This window comes from Hippocampus comes, unplaced genomic scaffold (assembly GCF_001891065.2).
Source record: "Hippocampus comes isolate QL1 unplaced genomic scaffold, H_comes_QL1_v1.1 scaffold205, whole genome shotgun sequence".
Lineage (NCBI taxonomy): Eukaryota > Metazoa > Chordata > Actinopteri > Syngnathiformes > Syngnathidae > Hippocampus > Hippocampus comes.
Window position 1 is genome coordinate 875,714 of NW_017804874.1, and position 24,760 is coordinate 900,473.

Here is a 24,760-nt window from a genome sequence, read left to right on the forward strand (position 1 = left end):
TTCGTCTCTGTGTGCCCTGCAATTGGCTGGCAACCGGTTCAGGGTGTCCCCCGCCTACTGCCCGAAGACGGCTGGGATAGGCTCCAGCACCCCCCGCGACCCTGGTGAGGATTAAGCGGTTCGGAAAATGGATGGATGGATAGCTCCATTTATTGTATGTATACTGCAACCGCAACCACTATTGTAGCTTCTATTCTATGCGCCTTATAATGCAGCACACCGTATATATGAAAACATTTTAAAATAGGCCATTCATTGACGGTGCGCTTTCTACTCTAAAGTGCCTTATAGTGCGGGAAATACAGTAACCTAAAACGTATGTTATTGGAATGTGGGAGGATGCCAGATTAAGCTACTGCAACAAAAGCAATCAGACTCTGGACTAATTGCCAGTTATGACAAGGGTTGACAAACCCAGACCATCCATACTCACATTTCCATTATTGGACCTAGCATAGGCGTTTTGCGGCTGTGACTGTTATTTATTTAGTCTGAGCTGTTGAATGAGTCAGTCCAGTTTCTATTTTTCAATGAACATAAAGATTTGATAGCATTTAGCAATTTAAAAAAAAAAACTTTGAATATTATTTACTAAGTGCTTTCGCAACAGCTGCAGCTATAACGACTTGTATAAGTGTGTAGTTATAAGTGTGTGTGTGTGGGGGCAGGCGCGGGGGGGGGGGTTATAAGACACAGGGGGCTGTTGATGCCATCCATCCATTTTCAGATCCGCTTATCCTCACTACACTTACATGTTTTTTTGTATCCTGAACACGTACCACCGGTATATATATTCCGTTACTAGCCAAGCCTGCTAACTGCAATTCTAAACCTTACCACATATTTCATCCATCCATCCATTTTCTGATCCGCTTTATCCTCACAAGGGTCACGGTGGGTCCTGGAACCTATCCCAAAACCGGTTGCCAGCCAATCGCAGAGCACACAGAGACGAACAACCATCCGCACTCAGACTCACACCTAGGGACAATTTCGAGTGTTCAATCAGCCTGCCATGCAAGTTTTTGGAATGTGGGAGGAAACCGGAGTACTCGGAGAAAACCCATGCAGGCCCAGGGAGAACATGCAAACTACACTGGGAGGCAGGAGCTGGAATTGAACCCGGTACCTCTGCACTGTGAGGTTGACGCGCTAACCACTGGACCACCAGGGGGCTGCCTGCTGTTGATGCCCCCAAATATATTCGCAAGGCAGCGTCTCAGAATAGAGGCACAGAGAGCAGCCCACCCCTACCCCCTTGCCGGGCTCACCCAGGATCTTGCTGATGGAGGAGTTGTGCATATCAGGAAAGGCCTGCAGGATTCTCCTCCGCTCATCCTTGGCCCAAACCATGAAGGCATTCATGGGTCTCTTGATGTGACCTGAGGAAGGAGCGGGGCGGGCTTCAGAGTAACTGCTGGAGACCTGCAGGGTACCTACAAGGCAGAGAGATCAAGTTAATCCAGGAATAGAAAAACACCAAATATTTCTGTTCATCGATAGCGTTCAGTGGAAGAGTGGGTGTCGTGAAGGATGCATGCTTGCTTTGGTCACAATAGTGGATAAATGCAGGCCTATCCCAGTCGACTTTGGTAAAACGGCATATGACGCCCAAGAGTGGTCACCCGTCAATCATAGGGCAGATTAAGACAGACAGCTCTTGACACGTCACTGAGTGGGAACTAAACCAATGCGGCCTGCACGAAATGGTGACTAGTGCTGAACCTGCTTGATACAAATAAACGATGTACTTTTAGCCCAAATTGTTGTGTCACTAAACTAAACTATGAACATTTGAAATCAAGCCTATATTTTTTTGTATGAATGGTGACAAAAGGTGGAAGCTGCCAGGAGTATCTAATTATGGGGTGAAAAATATTTATTATATGTCTGGAATTGTTTGGTCATTAGCGCACAATGTTGTCATGGACAAAGTTACCATTCTTGTTCATCCGCAAACACAGTATGACTTCTACTAGTGTTTGAGTCATCCTGGTTGGGTTACACTTACTCTCAGAGTCACTGCTTAGGTGGTCGTCGGCGGACAGCGTTGTGTGTCGGTCGTCACCTTGCTCGGAATGAACACTTCTGTCACCACAAGGAGGATATCTGCACTCCTGCAGAAAAAAAAAGAAACATTCAAAGTCATCAACTTGAATTGTGATTGGAATGAATAGGTGAGATGCTCTATTAGGGCGTTGCCCAGAGAGCTATTTTGAAACAGACTTTACAGACATGGAACAAACACTACATCAGCTGCTGTTCAAAATAAGAGCTGTAAGTGCGAAGAAAGAAAATGATGACACAATAGAGGACAAAGAAATGGTGTTTATTGTCTGAGGGTGAAGGAGACAAGGGCAGCCAGAATGTAACAGTCGAAAATGGCAAAGCTGCTGATGACATGCCACCTTTCATTGACGATTTAACATTTAGAGGCAGGGTGAAGCCGGCTCATTTAGAGGAAGAGAGGAAGACTACAATATTACAGTACACAAAAAAGCAGGCAGGTGGCTACGTCAATGCCACACTGAGGCCTTTTGTGGTATTGTGTGGCCACAACAGCTGTGGCTTTAGTGCCAGACTGAGACCAACACATCAGCCGCCTCAAAGGATGAACACCAAAGACTAGAACAGAATTTTATTTTCACAATACACAGGCCACATGTGGGCTTCAAATAGAGGTTTGGTGATGTAAAATGGGCTGGTTAGACACTCGATGAATGTGTTAAAAACAATAGTTATAATCGAATAAGAAATCACTCCGACAAAGATTTTAAAAGTGGACATTGAAACCAGCTGACTACGATGTGGTTTTTATTTGCAAAACCTTATCTGCCGTGCTGACCTCCAATAACTGTGTCACCAAATAGTGAAATCATAGCAGTAAGACATCGGGTAGGTTTCATATCTTTCAACAGCAAAGTTGCAAGCACCTCGCTCTTCGATGTTTCAATCGGACCCACAAGTTGTTCTCACAACTCCAAAACAGAAGTGTCTCGTTTTAAATGCACATCAAAGAGCAAGGGTGGAGCACTGAAAAGATCTCATGCAGGAATTCTAACCAGGAATGCACTGAGAATTCCTTTGCGGAAATCTTCTACCTCCTTGACAGTGATGTGTAACAATGTGCATTTTTACGAGCTGGATTGTACTGAAATCTTTTGTTGATTGTCAATAGATGGATCAGTCATTCACTCTCTATAGCAGTTCTCCTCATGAGGGTCGCAGGTGAGCTGGAGCCAATCCCAGCTGAGTTTGGGCAAGAGACGGGGATACATCTTGAACGAGCCAATCGCAGGGCACATTTGGACAGACAACCATTCACAATCACATTCACACCGAAAGGCACTTTGAAGCTGAAAAAGCCAGAGAAAACTGTGCGTCATGTGGCCCTTTCCATCTCCTACGGCCCAAAGAAAAAGAGTGTGATAGTTTTGTATTTGGAGATTTGCTGACCACTTTTCTGCTGCTTTCTCGGTCTGTTTCTTTTTCTCTCTCTCTCTCTTGGCCTCCAGCGTTGTGACTCCTCAGTAGTTGCTGGGCATCATGAATGGCTTGGGTGACAACATCACTGTCTCTGAGTAAAGCTTTGGCACCAAACAAAGAGAGAGACAGAGAGAATGTTTGAGTGAGAAAATACAAGTTCCAGGGGGTGGTCAAGGAAAAGAGTTTAGAATATGAATTGAGCTGCAAAATCCATTCATTTTGTTCTATCTCGGTTTATAATACCCTTTGGATGATATTTTTGTTTAGTTTTTTTTTAAAATAAAATTCAAGAAATAAAACAACAGCTATCAGCCTAGAAAAAAAACAACTTAACAGTTACTTAGGTCGACTGGATAAGACCATTAGGGATGTCAAAAAACAGGCCCAAAACAAAGGCTCAGGCATCCTTTTGTCCTGTAATCAACTGAAAAAATAGCAATAAGCAAGACATTAGGACAGTAAGAAGGGAAGTGGTGGAGAGACGCATAACAAAATTATAATATGTGAAATAATATACTGTATTTTGGGGGATTTAGTTTGGGGTGGCACAGCATTTATTTGACGGGGCCAGGCCCCTTCTTGCCCCTTCCTAGACCCAGCCCCGCCCCTCTGGAGTCAGATATAAAAATAGGAATCCAAAATAGAACATAAGCCTGTGTTTCAATTTTGACCTCCATTGAAACATTTGTTTCGAATCAGGTCAAAATTGAATTTTTGAACATTTATTTTTAATTATGTTTCAATCAATTCCACACCATTCAACAATGTGAAAGCAAGAAGAAAATGAATATTAATATAAGGTCGAGTTTATTGTTGCTGAGTGGTGATTGTTTTTTTTTTGTTTATAAAATTAATATAATAACTATATTCAATGTTATAAAGGCCCAATTAAAAACCTTTCTCTAAAATGTTTCTATTAACTTCTTGCCTAGGCAAACTCAGCTATTTTAATGATGAAATCATTCATATTTATAGGACTGAAGAGAAAATCAATGTAAAGCTCGGACCATAGAGCGAAATTGAACATAATTTCATGTAACCATTCAGAATTTTTTTTGTTTTTAACACTTCACAAGCAAAAAACGGCCAGCAGGGGGCAGACGTGCCCCATTTGCCGACCATGACCATACGTCCTGGGAACAAAGTGCGTTTTTTGTCTCTTCATAAGGCAAATCAAGTCAAGGTGTTGTTTCGCACCTTTTCAAGAATCAAACTATGTACATGTCTGTTCAATAAACACAGCGATGAACAGCAACGAAAATGACACCACTGATGAAAATGTCAAGTTGAAATCTATTCGAGATACATTTTTAATTATTTTTAAATCAATTCCACACAATTCAAAAATGTAAAACAAAAAAAAAATTAAAATTAAAATAAGGTCGAGTTTATTGTTGCTGAGTGGTGATTGTTTTTTTTTTGTTTATAAAATTAATATAATAACTATATTCAATGTTATAAAGGCCCAATTAAAAACCTTTCTCTAAAATGTTTCTATTAACTTCTTGCCTAGGCAAACTCAGCTATTTTAATGATGAAATCATTCATATTTATAGGACTGAAGAGAAAATCAATGTAAAGCTCGGACCATAGAGCGAAATTGAACATAATTTCATGTAACCATTCAGAATTTTTTTTGTTTTTAACACTTCACAAGCAAAAAACGGCCAGCAGGGGGCAGACGTGCCCCATTTGCCGACCATGACCATACGTCCTGGGAACAAAGTGCTTTTTTTGTCTCTTCATAAGGCAAATCAAGTCAAGGTGTTGTTTCGCACCTTTTCAAGAATCAAACTATGTACATGTCTGTTCAATAAACACAGCGATGAACAGCAACGAAAATGACACCACTGATGAAAATGTCAAGTTGAAATCTATTCGAGATACAAATGAAGCTTGACTGATTATTTCATCGTGTCATCGCAGAACGTCTGTAAGTCATGACTCACTGAGGGCAGACCGTTGGGGGCTGTGTGATGCGTCCTTTGACACATCTCTGTGCCTGCAGGTGCTCTGCACCCCGAGCGATCCCATCTCCATGCATTTTGGACTGGGGGCTTTCCCAGGCTTGGACGTCAGGTTCAATGGCTGACCGGCCTCCTAAACACGGAGTGAGAGCAGCTAAGTGCATTGAGTCAATAGTGAGAATCTATTCAAGGGCTGTCAGAAATCTTCCAAGACTGGTATCTGTCATCAATGATTTTTGTTTCAAAACGAAATCATGAGTTTTCCACTTGGGTCAGATAATCAACCGGCATGCCTACAAAGAAATCCTGCGTTGTACGCTTTGCTCAATGCATGAGATGTGGCGAGATTTATGGCCAGAGGACACATGGCTGCTTCACAGTAACAATGCTCAGAGGATCCTGAGCACCCCACAGTTCTTGGCCAAGAAGAACATGACAGTGCTGGAGTTCTCATGTGATTTTTTTTGTTCCTCTTTCCAAGTATCAAAGGGGTCATGTAGCAGACCCATTTTGAAGACGTAGACAAAATCAAAACGGGAGGGACGATGGACCTGCAAAGGATCTCAAAAGAATCCTGAAGAATCCATGAAGGCGTGGCAGGGAAGGCTGGCAAAGTGTGTTAGACTCCAGGGGGGATTACGTCCAACAGAAAAACTGGTTGTTTGGATTTTTTTTAATACATTTTCACCGGTCTTGGAACTTTTCAAACACACCTTGTATGCAATCTATGCATGCTACGTGTCAATCAGGCATGTCTGAACGTATCTGTCACACCCAGTGTCGTATCTTTCTTTTCTCTGTGTATACTTCTCTTTTGTTTAATGAGCTCTGGTAATCGGTCTCTAGCTTGAAAACCTGCCATCCCTACACACGCACTTACACAAAGGAACAAGAGACGCAAGCCTTTGAAAACAGGGTGTGTTCTGTTGGAGAATGTCTATAGTTGTTGTATACTGAACAGGAGGATCAGTTAGTCTGGAGGTACAGTCTAATAACACTGGTTTTTAATAGTACACTAACACTGTCACTCATAGCTTCTTTGAATATTGCATGTCTGAATATCTAAAGATGATAACAAAACAATAATTACCTTTGATGATTTGAGCATAATTGAAAGGAACAGAAACAGCAACAATTTGGACGTGATACCTGTCGGATGGAACCACCGCTCCTCTTAACAGTCGTGGACAGCAGCTGCATGGGATAGTCCATAGCTGGAAAAGACATTTTTTTTTTACTTGAGTACATAAATATATGATCATATACACCATTGTTATTCATTCATCAATCCATTTTCTAAACCATCTATAATAGCCCTCGCAGTTTTGGGGGGGCTGGACATATCTTTTATTGCATAGACTCACCTGGCTTGCATGGGATTGGCTGCAATGGCAAGCTTATCGGTGGGTCAGACGGGACTGAAAGATTTTGGGCACTGGGGTGGAAAGCGGGGATCATCACGTAGGGCATGTTTACCTGCTGGGGCAAAGGTAGGACAAATCCAATTGACATTAGAAACGTGACAAGAAGTCTGGATGGAATGGGCACTGAACACAATGCACCAGCAATTTTGAAAATAGGAAGATGGGTTAGAGAGAAATGTTGCTTTTTGTGTGTGTGGGTGGGAATGCTTTTGCAATATAATGTGAAAGGACCTAATTAGCATAGACTATGCCTGAATAAAGGATTGATTTAATCTTTTTTTTGTATTTGAAGTTTCAAATGGCTAATTAATAATCCCAGCTAAAATAATCATATTTGGACATAATGTTTAAATACCGGTACATAATTTAATTAGAAAAATATAGATATGTTTGTATTGGTTGCCATGATCAGAGCGATTATGTAATCAAGTGCTTTCACAATCTGCGATTGGCTGGCAACCAGTTCAGGGTTTACCCTGCCGACTGTCCAGACACAGCTGGGATGGGCTCGAGCACGCCTGCAACCATTGTCAGGATAAACTGGTTGGGAAGGGATGGTTGGATGGATGGATGGATTTCACAAGGCCATTTCACAGAATCTACTTGATGGATGCAGCTGAAATTTAGTATGCACTGACTTAAAACTAGTGTTTGCGTTCATGAAGTTTGGTGCAATACAGTTAATTCTACTTGATGCAGCAGATACCCGAAGTTGAATTGAAAGTGTTTTATTAACATTGACTAACCCTTGCCTGGAGATTAGGTACAGTGGACTCACTCTATTTGCAGGGAATAGTGACTGAGCTGTGAATAATTGTCGCCCATGATAAAGCCATCCGAGACAAAAAAAAAGGGGGGGGGGTTGTTTGTTTTTTAATTAAAGGTAGAATAGAAAGATAGAGACGGATGGAGAAATGGACAGACAGACCGACACATCCGGGGGTACATCTCACACACACACACACACACACACACACACACACACACACACACAAAAAAAAAAAAAACTTTGAGAACCACTGTTCTACTTCATGGATTAAAATTATTGGGGGTATTTTTTGGGCTTGTTTATTTACCCCCACCACCAAACACGCAGGAGACACGCTGTGCGTGGTTCTATCACTCGTCAGCAAAACAGGCATCCGTCATTGACGGACTGATGGACCTTCCATCAATATTGCCGGAATGCATGCTGAGGGTTGAAGGCAAAGCCATTTTTTGCTCTACTGTATTTAACTTCCCCCGAGGGCGTAGCAATGGAGTACAAGTGCATAGGGTGCTGCCAGTCGCATCTGCTTATGACAACACTGGTTTTTACCTTCAGTTACGAGCATTAAAAGTCAATGATGCTTGACTTTTTTGATATTAGCAGGTGCTATGAGCTTCAGGGAATACATCAATTCATCCATTTTTCTGATCCGCTTGTCCTCACAAGGGCCATGGGGGATGCTGGAGCCTATTCCAGCCGTCTTCAGGCAGTACGTGGGGGACACCCTGAACAGCCAATCGCAGGGCATACAGAGACGAACAACCATCCGCACTCACACTTAGGGACAATTTAGAGTGTTCAATCAGCCAGCCATGCATATTTTTGGAATGTGGGAGGAAACCGGAGTACCCGGAGAAAACCCATGCAGAGAACATACAAACTCCACACAGCGAGGCTGGATATGGAATTGAACCCGGTCCCTCTGCACTGTGAGTTCGATGCACTAACCACTGGACCAGTGGGCCGCCCTCAGGGAATACAGAGTTCCCTAATTTTTCGTGTGTGATACGTGTTGTTGTCCATACGTCCACTGCTAAATTTGTCTGCTATTGCGGGATCCCCGTATTCGATTAGCTTACAGCTTGTCAGCTAAAATATTGTCAAATAAGCTGATATGGGCCAAAATGTGAGGTGTCCTCCAAATGGACTCCTTAAAATTACCATGATTTTTAAAATGCATCACTTGCCCTAAAGCAAAATTGACAAAAAGAGTTCAAATTGAACATTAGATTGAGAAGAGCAATGTGCGCAGTAGAATAGGTCATGTACTTCAGTCAAAAATTGTTTTTTCATGAATTCATTTGTTATGGAAACTTTTTGAGGTATTTGAAGTGATCAACCCATTGTTTTGAGAAAATTCCCACAAGATGGCGGCCATTTGTCACATTTCTACTCATAAGACAGGCCTTCATTTTGAGAGAGAGAGAGAGAGAGAGAGAGAGAGAGAGAGAGAGAGAGAGAGAGAGAGAGAGAGAGAGACAGAGAGAGAGAGAGAGAGAGACAGAGGGAGAGCGTGCGCACGAGCATGTGTATTGTAGCTGACCTGAATCTGCTGCTGAAGAAGGTTGATCTTGTGCTGCTGCTGGATCAGCTGCTGCTGTTGTTTAGCAATCTGAGACACAATACATGTGATTGTTACACGCGCATAAACACACATATCGCATTGTATGTGTCACACAGTGACTGCTGTGCACAATGTGAGCAGGCTCAGGATCTTAATCGGGTGCTCAAACTGCGGCAATGCACTTGCGCTGCCATGAGTATACTTACATCCAAAAGTACTGGGACAGTGAGGCGAATTATTATTATTATTATTATTTTTTTTTGCTGTCAACTGAAAACAACGGAGTTTGATATCAAAAGATGAACAGCAAACAAGAAATTAATAGTTCAACTTATTTTACAAGTATTTAAATATGAAATTTGATCCACAACTTAACAAGATTGTCATTTTGACCTTTGTTGTTTTGACCTTTGGTTGAAGCCACCCCTTTCCCATGTCAGCAAACATAAATATGGCACATATGTCACCTTCGCTCTCACTTCTGTGCTCAGGCTGGAGCACACACCATTGACGATCATTTGGTTTGAGTTGTATCCTACCTGCTCTTGCTGTTGCCGGGCCAGCTCCATTTGCTGTTGCTGTTTTTCTAGAAGCAAGGCAGCCATGTTCCTCTGCTCGGAGTGGGCACCCAGGAGCTGTTCCCGTAGTCCACTCAGTTGGTTGATCATCATCAACAACTGGAGCTCCTTCTCCGCCAGAGACTCTGGGTTCCCTGGTGGTTGATAAAAGAAGAAAAATGACATAAATTACACAGTGGAATGACTTTCCAAGTAAACCTATCCATATCGTACTGTATTCATTCTTTTTGTTTTGGGTCACAGGCAAGTGACAACTAATTGCAGATTGATTTGTGAGAGGCAGGGTATATCCAGGAACTATCACTAGTCAATCACAGGACTGACACACTGAGACAGACAACGATTCATAATCACATTGACACTTACTGATTAATTAGATCTAGGGATGGGTATCGTTATGCTTTTAATGATACTACTTCTTTTGACAACACGGCTTATCGAGCCCGTACTTAAACAGTATTCTTATCGGTACATTTTATGTATAGCAAAACAACATAATAAAAACATTCGAATTAGCACTGCTTTTGTTCCACTGGGATTGCCAAATCGGCATAACTTCTTTCTTAATTCATGATTTAGCTTCTGCCTTTCCTATTCACAAATGAATATTATTAGCATTCTTTTTCAGTGCACACTTTGCATAAAAATGTATTAATTCCTTTCCCATAAATCCAACATGGCAGGAACCCAAATACATGTATAGATCTGTGATGTGAAATAACATCATCAATATTTCATGTGTAAGACATTGTCCCCTTGCTCAACCAGTCTACATGTGCTTTGTGGACTTGGAGAAGGCATTTGCCCGTGTCCCTCGGGGAGTTCTGTGGGAGATGATGCGGGAGGATGGGGTACTGAACACCCTGATACGGGCTGTTCGGTCACTATACCACCGATGTCAGAGTTTGGTTCACATTGCCGGCAGTAAGTGGGAATCCTTTCCAGTGAAGATAGGACTCTGCCAACGTTGCCCTTTGTCGCCGATTCTGTTCATAACCTTTATGGACAGAATTTGTAGGCGCGGCCGAAGCATTGAGGGGGTCCGTTTTGGTGACCTCAGTATTGCATCTCTGCTCTTTGCCCATGATGTGGTACTGTTAGCTCCTTCAAGCAGGGCTCTCCAACTCTCACTGGAGCTTTTCCCAGCCAAGTATGAAGCGATTGGGATGAAAATCAGTACCTCCAAATCTGAAACAATGGTCCTCAGTTGGAAAAGGGTAGAGTGCCCTCTCTGGGTCGGGGAGGAGATCTTGCCCCAAGTGGAGGAGTTTAAGTTTCTTGGGGTCTTGTTCACCAGTGAGGGCAGGATCGAGTGTGAGATTGACAGGCGGATCGCTGCAGTGTCTGCTGTGATGCAGACTTTGTATCAGTCTGTTGTGGTGAAGAAGGAGCTGAGCCAAAAGGCGAAACTCTCAATTTACCGGTCGATCTACATTCCAACCCTCACCTATGGCCACGAGCTAAGGGACAAGATCCCGTGGCTCGGGAATCTAATTAGGATGCCTCCTGGACACCGCTCTGGTGAGGTGTTCCGAGAATGTCCCACCAGCAGGAGGCCCCGGGGACGACCCAGGACGCGCTGGAGCGACTATGTCACCCAGCTGGCCTGGGAATGCCTCGGGATTCCCTGGGAAGAGCTGAAAGAAGTGGCTGGGGAGAGGGAAGTCTGGGCTTCCCTGCTAAAGCTGCTGCCCCCACGACCTGACTCTGGATAAGTGGTAGAAAATGGATGAATGGAGGGATGGACCTTGTCCAGAAAGTAATCCGGAAATGCAAAATGAAGCCAACTGACACGACGAGTGTGCACTCGTTAGCCGCCTTAGCATGTTGGCCAAGTATCCGCTTCTGTGTGTACAGTTCATATGTCATTAAGGTGTATTTTTTTTTAACCACATGAACACACCAGGAAGTTTGTGGTGACATCTCCAGGCTTCTCTCTTTGCTTTCACCCTTATCCGGTGCCCATTCATCCTTTATATCATAATTTATCTCTGGAATTATGACCATCTTTGTGACGCTACATTTTTAACAACCCACAGTCAGGTCAGATAACAACTAACTTTAGATGTAGGTCAAATTCACTTTTTAGAACGCCTGTGAGGCAGAGTGAAATGTAAAATTGAAAGTGCCAGTGCTGTTGTATTGTACATCATCACTCATGAACTTGTGTCTGTCTAATCAGATTGCTTACTAGGAACTAAGTGTGGTACAAAGTGAATTAAAGATCCATTGAAGGGTTTGGACCGACCTTCCTTGGCCTGCACTTTTGGTGGATCCTGCAGCTTTGTCTCTTTGAGCGTCACTTGGCTTTGTTTGTGTGGCAACTCTTTACCTGGAGAATCCTCCTGACAAGAAACACACACATCTTCAACAAAACGTTAAATGCAGTCATTTCGATTTGGCTAAACTACAGTGCATAAATAAACTTGTCTCCAAGTTTTAAAATAATTTCCCTTGTGTGTTAGTCAGACATCCTGTCCCCGATGGTGCTTCGTCCAGAGGCTAAATACTCCGAATTTGTCATTGGAACAGTCCAGCCCTAGTGGGTGTGACTGACATATGCCATTTTTATAGCTTGGTTTACAAATGAGTGTGCTCCACAATTTCTCCCTAGCAACAAGTGGCTGTGTACATAGTTCATGGGAAATTGGTTAAAAAAAAAAAAAACTGAGCAAATCTGTCTGCTCAACGCTGAACATTATAAGCTGTGTTTTTAAATTCATGAGTACAAATTCATTTGTTTAATTTCCAAACACTGGCATATAAACAGACACTTTAAAAAGCATACCAAACAGTAAGACACAATAATGAATACATGCATTTTACAGTATGTCAGAAATATGGTTGATATAGACCAGCAAATGCATTCTAGCTTGTATTTGGTGCGCTCTTACCAAAGGTGAACAGGAGAGAGGTGGTGTAAGCTGACGAGCCACCAGTGGCTGATTCCCTACCCAGTCGCGAGAGGGAGACATCTTGAGAGTAGGTTCAGCGTTGTTGATGAGTCCAGATCCTCGACTCATGTCCTCCTGTTCTAATTTGACACCAACACATGTCATGCTGCCATCCACATTGGAGAGGAGGTGCATCGCCGGAGGGCTGGGCTCAACCATTCCTTTGAGACAACACATATAATTATCTGTCACTGGGTGTGAATAAGCTTATGATTCATTTGAACTTTGATGCTTGATGTCTTTAAAGTAAATTGATAACATCATGACAAGCAGATTTTACACCTGGGAACGTTTCACCAATTGAATGCACTGGTAATTGTTTGTATTCAATTCTGTATCAGTTTCAGATCTACTGACAGTCAAGCTACTAGAAGCATGTGTGTTTGTATGCACACCACTATTGTAACTCATCGCTGAAGTCAAGGTTAAGGGTTAATTGGCGGTTTTGTTACCAAATCCTGAAAGCCTATTGTTTGCATGGTTGAGTAATATGAGACAAAACGGAACAGAACACACCTCAGTGTGTGGGGGTTGCAACCAAAGACCGAGTGAGAAAATTTGAACCACAGTGACTGAGAAAGTGTGTCCGTTTGTGTCTATATGTTTATATTTCCCAGTTCTGCAGCCGGGTGAAAGAAAGGCACAGTAGATAGCAGAACAACGACAACAAAAGAAAAAAAGAGAACACACACACAAGGGCAAAAAGTGCACAGATATATAAAGAGGCAGAAAAAAAGCCATTGTTTGAGCTGTGGAACAAAGGAAGCAAGGACAATGGGGAGAGACTGACAAAAGCCGGCGGCCGTAGGAAACGGGCCGGATAACAATGCCAGCGGAATGTGCCGACCAACTCGGGAACACAGCAAAAAAAAAAAAAAAAAAATGTCAAGCGTCGCCATTCTGCAGAAACATAATGATGATTAGAGCCCCTCCTTCATCGAACCTGCACTGTGATTTCGAACAAAGCCACCTGTCTGCCACGGTCCGGGGTTTCACACCTGCGTGTGTGTATGCGTGTGTGCCTATGCTGATGCTTACGTGTGTTGGAGAGTATGCATTTCAGTCTGGTATAAATATACAGTAACCCTTCTCTGTTAACATGATTTGAACTAAACGAGCACATGGAGGATATCACATGTACTGAACATTACTCTGACTTGATTCAGTTGAACTTTTATTGAGGGAAGCCAATTGCTGCATTTCTTTGTCTCTTCCAGTCTCCGGCTGAATGAATCTTTCTTCACAAGTTATTTCCTTGGCAAGGAACAGGATACACAAAATGACTTTTGTATCCATGTTGTTCTTGTTTCATGAAATATACTGTGATGTTTTGCGACTGAGCCTCAGCGCCGGCACATGAGCATGTCACCGTCATTCTCACACATGGTTGTAAATTGTCATCTGTGAGGCAATGTTTGTTTTTAATATAGTTCACGATGGGCATAGCATTCAACTTTTTGCTTTCTGAAGAAACTTTTCTTGGATTTATCCACGCTTTCACCTACGGTTGTCAAATAGCTCAATAAATCTAGACAGCTGGTGACACACTTCGGAGCTTGCGATGCATATGCGCGACAAATAAACCTGAGGGAAAAAAAATTATCACAAGAGTACTATTATCATCAAATTTCTAATTAACTTTGAAAAACAAAGTAATTTAAAATGAAATCCAGTAGAACTCCTCGACAACGCAATCATGTTTGCACCCAGAAATTTTTCACAACAGGAGACTTTTCACAACAGCAAATTTTATCTTAGACATAAACACAAACGCTCACACCAAAAGTATAAGTGTACTCTTTATTTTTATTCCAATAGTGCATAAGTATGAGCATACACTTATTTGACACTTCATATAGCCAGCGTAGAAAGAAAAAAAAAAAGTTTCAAAAAAATTACGACCAGCATTCAATTTCACTTACATCAATTTCTTGCATAATGTCTTCTACTTTGCTTCCTCCATCTTTCATCTTTATTACTTTTATCCTGTCTTCAAGTTTTAAAGATTTTCTTTTGTTAACTCCTTGTGAAAGCCTTGGTCTGCAAAGGCCCATTTTTTAGCCATTTTATACCAAGCAATGCAACGTTCGTGCTGTGTCTGAAACTACTCGTGACATTTCTAACCACGTGCTAACAATAACAAATACTTCCTGTACTACTGCATGTGTAAACCAGTGTGGTTGTTGCTGTTGCCGTTTCCTAGCGAAGCAGTAGCAGTGGCTGTGGCAGGCTGAGGTTGGATTAGATTTTTGTGGTAGGCTTGTTTTCGTTGTAGTGAACCTCGTTGTGAGGCAAGGGCGGAGAAAAGGATTTCGTATTATGCAACAGGGGGACTTTTCATTGTAGGGGGAAGCAGAAAAGACGGAATGGCTTTAATGCATGAAGATTGTTTCACACTAGATAGGTATTTTCGCACATGTAGGTTTAGTTGTAGAGGAGTTTCACTGCAGCCCATTTATTTTCTAAAGCCGCAGAGAGCCACGGCAGATGGATGAAAGAGCCTCGGGTTGAGGACAATATTAATATCGGAGGACAGGTAAAGTCGATGGGACTGAGGAGGGAAGGTCACAAAACATTGCTGACCTGCACCCTTCCTCACCATAAGCTTCCCGGGAATCAAACCGGTCCGCACCTGAGAGCATGTGGGAGAGAAGGTGGGGTGTGCTTGAGTGAAGCAGGGGGCCACAGCACAAGAGCAAAGTCCACCTGATACTTGTGCCCTTTTAGCTTCATAAAGTTTTTTTTTTCAAACCTTTTCACATGACTAGTGTTTGTTATAACTTTGTGTAAGGTAGAAAAAGAGTTTTATTCCATCTCATTTAATTACTGGCCAACAAAAGCCTTACGTCGGACGACCAACAGTGGCTCAGCAGTTATCCACTTAACCCCGGGAAAGCTTATTTGGCCAACAAAGTTTCGAGCAGCGAGGACTGCGCCTTCTCTCTCCCCGCATTACGATTGTAATCCTGCAAAATAATCCACATTTTTAGTAAATGTACATGTAATCTGATTAGGTGGTTCTTTTCTGTAACTGTGACAGAATACAGTTATTTTTTTTGGATCCTGAACATGTACCACCGGTATATGTATTCCATTACTAGCCAAGCCTGCTCACTGCAATTCTAAACCATACCACATACTTCATCCATCCATCCATTGTCCGATCCGATTTATCCTCATAAGGGTCGCGGGGGATGCTGGAACCTATCCCAGATGTCTTTGGGCAGTAGGCGGGGGACACCCTGAACCGATTGCCAGCCAATCGCAAGGCACACAGAGACGAACAACCATCTGCGCTGACACTCACACCTAGGGATAATTTTGTGTGTTCAATCAGCCTGCCATGCATGTCTTTGGAATGTGGGAGGAAACCGGAGTACCCGTAGAAAACCCACGCAGGCACGGGAGAACATGCAAACTCCACGCGGGAAGGCCGGAGCCGGGATCGAACCCACGACCTCTGCACTGTGAGGTCGACACGCTAACCACTCACCCACCAGACCACACACACATATTTCATTGTTTCACCTTTATTCTGTGAGGTATATTACGACGTTTCTTCAAAAATCCAGTAATTGTTCCAAACCTTTAAAATCCCCATCAAAGTATGAATGTCTGTGCATGTTTTGAACCTGAACCACAAAATCGTTCAAGCAACAAAAGACCGGGAAAAAAAAGCACTTTGAATTAATTACAGCACTTTTACATGATTTATACACCTGTCCGTCTACTGTCATTTTAAGGAGTGAGAAACCAAAAAACAGTGTTTAGCTCAGACATGCACAACAGCCTCCGGTGCTTGAGCTGAGGTATTGATTGTTTGATGTGGTGAGGGGAGTGGTAACACCCGTGTGTTTTGTCCCACGCTGAAAATTATCCCTTGGGTCTCCCATTCAATTTCACAAAGTCTGAAGAGTACAACTGTCACAGGTGGTGTTCACACGCTCCCTTGAGAGACTGCGCCTGCGTGTCATCCAATGCAATGGTATGCGCACAATTTCAGTGACCTACTGAGTTGTTGACAGCGAGGAATGTGTCAATGTGAATTCGTTAAACAATGTCGTCAACTGCAACAATGTAAGCCCAAGTTACTTCCACACTGGGTCTCTTTTGTTTCAAACCTATACAGTAGCCTACTTGGCCGATCTGCAGCTGACTGCGCCAGAGTGGAACCTGATCTCGACTGAGCATGTCGATGCACAGTGTGTGTGTGTGTGACAGTATAAGAATAGCATTGCCATCTTGCGCCTCACATTTTACTGAACCTAATTCGCTGACCACCTGCAATGTTTTACAGTTTTCACCACAGGCAGAAATCTCACACTATCACAAAAAAAAAAGGTTACTTCCAAAAATTACTCTGAGCAGGGCCTTACAACACGGAGAGAAAATATAAGTACAATATATAAAGCAAATTACACTCACGAGTCCATTGACGATGAACTGCCAGAACAGGTTTACATTCACTGCAAATGAGACCATGACAGATTGAGCAATGCCTGCCATGTTTTGTTTTGTTTTTTGTTTTTTTTTTAACTAAAGGACAGTTAGGACTGCAAATTCATTGTTGTCATATACTAAAACTTCTTTTCTAAGTTGTTACGTTGTGTAAAACATGAAACTAATTTGAATAACAAAAACAAAGCCAAAACCCCCCCAAAACAATAACATTTATCAGTTTAAAGAACACTTAATATAGTCGTGATCGTGTAATCAATTGAATATCGGTTGAAAGGGATTTGCAAATCATTGGAATGACTTTATTTCTGCTGTACGCAAAATCCCAACTGAATTGGAATCGGATTTGGATTTGTATGCCAGGGATTTCCATTGTCCCCTTTCCTGCAACTACAGAGGAAACCTAATCTCAGGGATGCAAGCACTGATTACATGTTCACATTTGTGTCTGAGGGGAACTTGGGTCTAATTCTTATCAAGAGAGCTCATTTGGGTCATGGCTATGTTCTGAAAATCCTCTTTGAGAGAACATATCCTCTCTCTCCACCTTGTTTGAATCAATTCTTCGATCACTGTGCACAAGTGACGGACGGCTTCATTGTTTTTAGAGAAATGATGAAGGCTCGAGCAGCGACTGATGCGAGGTCCCTGTATTGTCTCTGTACAAATTCTTCCTCTTATTATGATCAACATTATTATTATTCTCTGTAAACATTCACCTTCTTCAGGGCCTAAACATCAATCAAAACTCAAACTTTGCACACACACATCAGGTCATGGGAAAACGAGATATTTTAAAGTTTTCATATACGCCCCCTATAAAAGTATAAGCCGTTATGTTTGAGGGTTTTATAAAACGATAAAAATACAACAATATAACGAGGCGGTTCAATGGAGATTTCAGTACAGTATTCGAGTATCCTACTGGAAATTCTATAGAATAATCTTGTATTCGGACAATTAATATATACATCTCTTTTCAGAACAAACAACTAGTTGCTTTCCTTTTATATAATTAGCAGATTTAGTTATCTCTTTCAGAACAAACAACTACGGTAGTTGCTTTCCTTTTATATAATTAGCAGATTTAGTTTATTAAATCCACATTATACATGACAGCAAGCTATATTTTATTGTCTAGAAAAATATTCAGTGGGGCAATTCCAAACCAATATGAATTTAAACTTAAACTTTGCATTTCTTGCATAAAAAAACAAAAGCCACCTAGTGAGGGAAGAGCTAAAATGGTCAACTATGATAAATATTGATTAATCCTTTCATGTACCCTGTAACCCGATAACATAAAACGCTGTCCACTGTAGTCCCCGCTGTCCCTAAAGGGGTTAATGTTCTCAACATCTCATCAATTTCAGTAAGTGTTTAGAAAACACTGTTACCGTGGAAACGCGCTTGCTTGCTTGCTACGAAAACAACACTGATTTTGAGGGTCTAAATATGCAGAAAAACTCATGAAACTGTTCACACACACACACACACACACACACACACACACACACACACACACATTAGGCCTGACAAACCAAACAATATTTTAGAGATTTTTTTTGTGTGATTTTCAATGAATGGCCCCTACAAATATTTAACAAAGCATTCTCTGAAAATGTTTCACTTTGATCTACGAACATTGGAAAGCAGATGTAACGTCCCAAGACCTACAATAAATTTCATTCAGTCTCTCTCTCTCAGGAAATTTGTCATTGCGCCATTTACTTTGGAAATTGTTGCCATTTTTGGCTTTTCTTTTTCAAGAGCATATTTTAACCAACGTCGCCGACAGAAATTGTCTGATTTTCTTCAAACTTCGGGTGTTTCATCTCAAGACTTTTAAGGTGAAATATTACTGGAAGCTTTTCACTTTAATTGAATATACCAGTGATGGAAATCCATCCATTTCTTTGAGCATTGAAACCATCCTCTCATGTCACAAGAAACACTTACAAGTCGTAACACATCAAACCGAACACTTTTCCCTCTGTGAATCATGGAGCTCCTGTCAGTTGCCCTTCCTTTTCTTGTACTTTCACATTGGTGGGTTTTTTTTTTCTTCTCTATCCGCACCCAGCAATGCAACTTGTTGGAATTATATTGTCTCCTTTCAAATGCCTGAGGCAGAAAAGCACAATGGATAGTGAGCCACAGCCAAGTGTCAGAATCAACAGTTGCTGTTTTATTATGACTCTAAAGAACGGTTACTTGGTAATAAACAAACATAAAAATAGTTTACAGATTCTCATACAACATACATTAGAGACCCACATTTTCTTCTGGGTGAACTTCCACTGTCACACCAGCATTTATAACAGTAAACGGGGCACTGGCTTTTTATTTTCCCTTTATTTGCAGTATATGTTGGTGTCATTGTGAGCTGTGAATACTTTTAGCATGGCAACGTTCAGACATTTTTGTCGCTCAGGGTTTCATGGCAGAGACCCAGCATTGTCATTTGATTTAGACAAATGCAAGCCTATGTGGTAGGAAATGTTAGCTAGTGCCAGTCTGCTCACTGCATTCTGGTTTCTGCCAATCCCAGTCAAGAACCGAAAAACTTCACTGAAAGGAGCCACATACTTGCCATTTTGTTTTAAATTCTGAATTTAAACATCTCCTTTTTTTAATGAAGATTATTGAGAGATGTTTGGATTCACCTCAGATATAGGCATTCAATTCATTTAGCTTTAAAAAAAAAGAAAAAAAAGGAAAACCTTTTACAGAGAAAAAGAAAACCTTGTGGGTTTTAAGGGATAGGAACATCCATCCATCCATCCATTGTCTGTTCCGCTTTATCCTCACAAAGTCGCGGGAAGTGCTGGAGCCTATCCCAGCCATCTTCGGGCAGTAGGCGGGGGACACCGTGAACCGAACAACCATCCGCGCTCACACTCACACCGAGGGACAATTTTGAGTGTTCAATCAGCCTGCCTTGCATGTTTTTGGAATGTGGGAGGAAACCGGAGTACCCGGAGAAAACCCACGCAGGCCCGGGGAGAACATGCAAACTCCACACAGGTAGGCCGGAGCCGAAAAAAACCTCTGCACTGTGAGGTCGACGCGCTAACTACTGGACCACCGGGCAGCCCGGGATAGGAACACACAATCCTATTTTGCATTGCTAGGATGTCGCGAGTAAACCTGACTACACACAGTTACACGTAATTATAGAAACAGAAGCGTGGGTGGCATGGTTCAGTGGTAGCGTGTCGTTCCCCCAACCCAGAGGTCGGTGGTTCAATCTGCGGCCATTGCGACGATGTCCAGGTGTCCTTCAGCAGGATACTGAACCCCAAGTTGCTCCTGATGCTGTGTCATCAGGAGGTGACTGAGGTAACAGAGTGAAGCACTTTGAGTACCCGGGGTATAAAAAGAGCTAAGTGACAGCTCATTTAACATTTTGAACATTGTTTTAAGTCATTTCAGCTGTTTGATCTGTAAAGAATGTGTCTGTGTGTGCGTGCGTGCGTACGTGAGAGAAAAAGAGAGTTAAAGTGGGATTTTTCTTAAATTTTTGGACAATTGGTACGAAACGCAAACAACAAACAAGACTGGGAAAAAAAATCATGCAAGTTCTAGCTTACAAACAATACTGTTGTGTGCAAGAGATCTGGTCACAGTTGCTTTACAACCAAATACGTAAGTGATTTTGACACTCTTATTGTCTGGTACATTTGCAATTTAAAGTTAAATTTGAAGGCGTTCCAAAAGAAAACACCCTTGAATTCATCATGCAAATGTAGTGTCAAATGGTAGAGTATGGAAAGTAAAACGCACGTGCATGCACACTAGAGGTAAGATCTTAAGCCCAAGCCCGAGCCCAACCCGAAATTCGGGCCGGGCCTAAAATGTCAATCATTACTTCGGGTCAGGTCTGGCCGGGCTTCTCTCTCGCTGACTTTTTTTTTTTTTAATAAATATATGTTTATAATAATGTATGCACCGTGATTAAATCAGTATCTTGTCACAACTCACTGTGATGTTGCTACCCAAACATCACAGTGTGCTGAGGCGTTTTGAGGCCGTGAATAGTTTTGGCCACGAGAGACCGTGGTTCGCAAAAAAAAAAAAAACAAAAAAAATAAAACAAAACAGAAGTCGCCTCATCACAACACAGACTGTACTAAACTCTTGCAATGACAATTCAAAGAACTCCTTCACGTCTCTGTCTATTATCCACCCGTCATTGTTCTTCTTTGTCTCTCTGCTTCTCTCTCTTAAAGTGCCATGCTAGATTCTTAAGGACATACTGCTGCTGTGGTTTATGGCCCAATTTTGACCGCGTCGAAATGACGGATGGCCTTAAATTTTTCCCGTCAACTCTTAAAAAAATCCGTCAATGATGGAAAATGGTCAGTTAATGTACCCTCTGCAGAAACAGAAATATAAAAGATGTAAATGTTTCTACAGTCTTGTTTAACTTTGATTTCGTTTCAAAAGACAGGCTTGAATTTATCATTAATCACCCATCCTCCTCCCGAGTCTTCACAAATAAAATGTGAAATTTCGGGTTTGCTTCGGGCTCGGGCCTGCAAATCAAGTTAATTGGTCGGGCTCGGGCCGGATCGGGCTGGATTTTTTAGGCCCGATCTTACCTCTAATGCACACACACACACACACAAAAACACAAATGCACCCACACAGTTTGAAACACAGTCTCCCTGCGTTACTGCCTGGGCCTCATTAGAGAATGAACCTTCCAGGCTGGAGACACAAAAGCCTCAGTCTCTTCACCCTTCCATTCCCTCTCTTTCACTGTTCCCCTGACCAAGGGTACTGAAACATTGTGCACAGTCCAAAGAATCGACTCATTAAGAATAGACGCTCAAGATCCAAATTTGCATGGGTGGAAAAAAAAAACCAACAAACCTTGATGAGGTGTCCTCTCTGCTCAATGGATCACACAAAGAGCAGTGATGGGAACTTGGCTCACTGGGTCCAGGTGGGCCCTGCCCTACAGGACATAATCATTCCGCTCAATTTCTATGCCCTGGTATGGTTGAGCAAACTGACCTGGGAACCTCCTGCCGAGCAACCCCTCCACACCACAGCACTAGGGAGGGCTGGCTTTCGCTACAATGATGTGCCGTAAATGTGTTTCACCATACTGCGGCAGGCTGTTACGTGCATCAGCTGTGACTGATCAGCAATGCAGAACATTCACAGCTCCTCAGAAGTTACAGTTCAATAAAAACGCGATGTGGTGACACGGGTCGACCCGCAACACTTTACGGGGCTTCCTTGTCACTTGCACCTTTCACTTTGTTCTGGGTGATAGTGAGGCGAATTTACAGAGAAAATGTAGAGAGATATGTGAAATACAGGGCTCACTCAGCAAATGACGTTCACACTGTGTGAGATAAACAACAACTAAGCATTCCGTTTGGATGCTGTGACGATCCACAAACTGAAACGTACTGCAGTTCTGAAGCCAAGCAAAATCGGTTGGAATATTTTGTCCGTCAAACCAACTTTGGGTGTGAACAGTGGTGTTTGTGAATTGAAGTTTCATGGTTTCATGTTAAAATTAAATTAAAAAGAAGTGAATTAGAGGGGGACGTGAACAATGAATAAAGGTAAAATGACATTAATTTCCTTTATATTTTATGGCCTTTACAACTGTAAATTGATTAAATGTGTAAACAGATGTCTTGGAGTATTATTCTCGTTTCGAACTGAACACAACCACAAAACCGCAGATGGGAATAACTTGATGCTGTATAACCTGTTCATCATGGTAGAGCCATTTCTCACCGGGTATATGTTAACTCATATTTAAAAAAAAAATATATATATATATATATATATATATATTCTTGCTTTTATGTAAATTGGATGTTAAAATTTCACTTAAAATACACCTGTAGCAGTTAGTTATACCCTTTAAAATTGTTTGGCACCAATCTCCGACTTTCTCACCTGAATGCTACCTCAGGAAATGGAAGGCAGCTGACCTCCATTATTGTGCTTTTTGGTGCATGTTGTATTCCTTTCCACATCCCTCCGGAGAAGCTCAGCACGCGGTAAATAGACCAAACACCATTGGGGCGGTCCTTGGCCTCACTGCCCCCTTGTTCCTATTGCCGCAGCACAAGACACAACATTAATCAACACGACCACACATTGTTTTTAGAAATGAACACAATACACATGCTTGCAATTATAAAGGATGTTTCCAGAGAATAGTCTGCGACTTTGTTTCCCAAAGTTCTTACTCAAGATAAACAAATTTGCTGTGTTTTTTGGAAAATAAGTTCCACAGAAGTCCATCCATCTGTTTTATTTCTATTTTAAAAATGGTGCTTGAATTTACTCAATTTTATTTCATCAAGAAATAAAATCATTTGGATCCAGCTTCACTTTTTTTTTTTTAAAGTAGACTATCCAGCTATCTATATCCAGATGATTCGATTGTGTGCAGCCACTTAACAAAATCAAATTGAATAAATTCAACTCATTAGTGTCATCACTGAAAGGGCACATACAGTACAAACAAACAACCATTCACACTGACATTCACTCATGGGCAATTCCAATTGATTTCAATGAGCAATTGAATAAGAATGGTGTGGGCCATGCGTTTTGTATCAAGCACTTCTGTTTTGGAAAAAAAAAAAATCGCATTTCTGAAGCAAAATAAATTAATGATCTCTTTCAAGAAAAGAGGCTAGATTTTTTTTAATTGACATACAATTAATATTTACCTACCAGTGGCGTCATACTTCTTGTTTGAGTTAAGTGCAACAGCCTACAGCCACGCAACCGACCATTTTGCCGAATATTGCCAAAAAGCTCCCAAAAGGCCCCAAACTATTTGATGCTCATGCAAAGCAACATTGGGAACAGGGACGTGTGGTGTGGATTTATACAGAGCAGGTATGTTAAATTTATTCAGTGTCCAGGCTTTTTCTACAGCTTTGAATTGTGGTCCGGGTACAAGACATTATTTACAAAATAAGATGCTGTACAAATTAAGCTGCACTAGCTCATATTGTAACTTACTGTTATGATTTATAACCTGTTGAATATTCATGTCACTGTATATCATCAAGAAGACACATTTACTGTGTAGCGTATCATTTCAAGAATAATGAAAAAAAAAAGAATTTAATCGAAGCTGGATAAATACAACAAAATAAAAGATTTAAAAATACATAAATGACTGCAAAATAATCTGCTATCTGCTTTGAAACAATAAATTTCTGATGCAAACGTTTCGCTTTTTATTCCAGCAAATGTTAGGCGTATGCATATGTATGGGGGTGCCAAGAAGTGTAAACGGAATTACAAAACGATATATAAAGAAAAAATCGTCAGTTTTCAGAGAACATATTTTTATTGCGTCAACCATCACATGTTCACTTACACATGTGTAATCATAAAACAATAGAAATGCAAAATCTACTAGCTTACTGTTGCATTACAAAAAAAAAATCACTTTTTGGCATTCTTGCAAATCAAATCAACACGTGTGCACACACATCTGAATGCACGCATATGTGGATATACACACACACACACACACACGCACACACACACACACACACACAC

The 24,760-nt window shown here is 41.6% G+C and overlaps 1 protein-coding gene across 3 annotated transcripts in view; it reads right to left on the minus strand.

Moving 5' to 3' along the window:
- sox13 (SRY-box transcription factor 13) overlaps nt 1-24,760 on the minus strand; it is a 60,787-nt gene that overhangs the window by 5,604 nt on the left and 30,423 nt on the right. Inside the window, exons 2-11 of one of the 3 annotated variants that reach the window (XM_019879580.1) lie at nt 12,683-12,903; nt 12,037-12,133; nt 9,750-9,922; nt 9,190-9,258; nt 6,818-6,932; nt 6,603-6,667; nt 5,436-5,586; nt 3,457-3,587; nt 2,012-2,117; nt 1,272-1,436 (exon numbers count right to left, since the gene is read on the minus strand). In XM_019879580.1, the coding sequence (XP_019735139.1) occupies nt 1,272-1,436; nt 2,012-2,117; nt 3,457-3,587; nt 5,436-5,586; nt 6,603-6,667; nt 6,818-6,932; nt 9,190-9,258; nt 9,750-9,922; nt 12,037-12,133; nt 12,683-12,901 (1,291 nt within the window). In that variant the 5' untranslated portion in view covers nt 12,902-12,903. Of the gene's footprint in view, nt 1-1,271; nt 1,437-2,011; nt 2,118-3,456; nt 3,588-5,435; nt 5,587-6,602; nt 6,668-6,817; nt 6,933-9,189; nt 9,259-9,749; nt 9,926-12,036; nt 12,134-12,682; nt 12,904-24,760 lie in introns of all 3 variants that reach the window. The other 2 variants (XM_019879571.1, XM_019879560.1) reach the window with 2 other exon arrangements.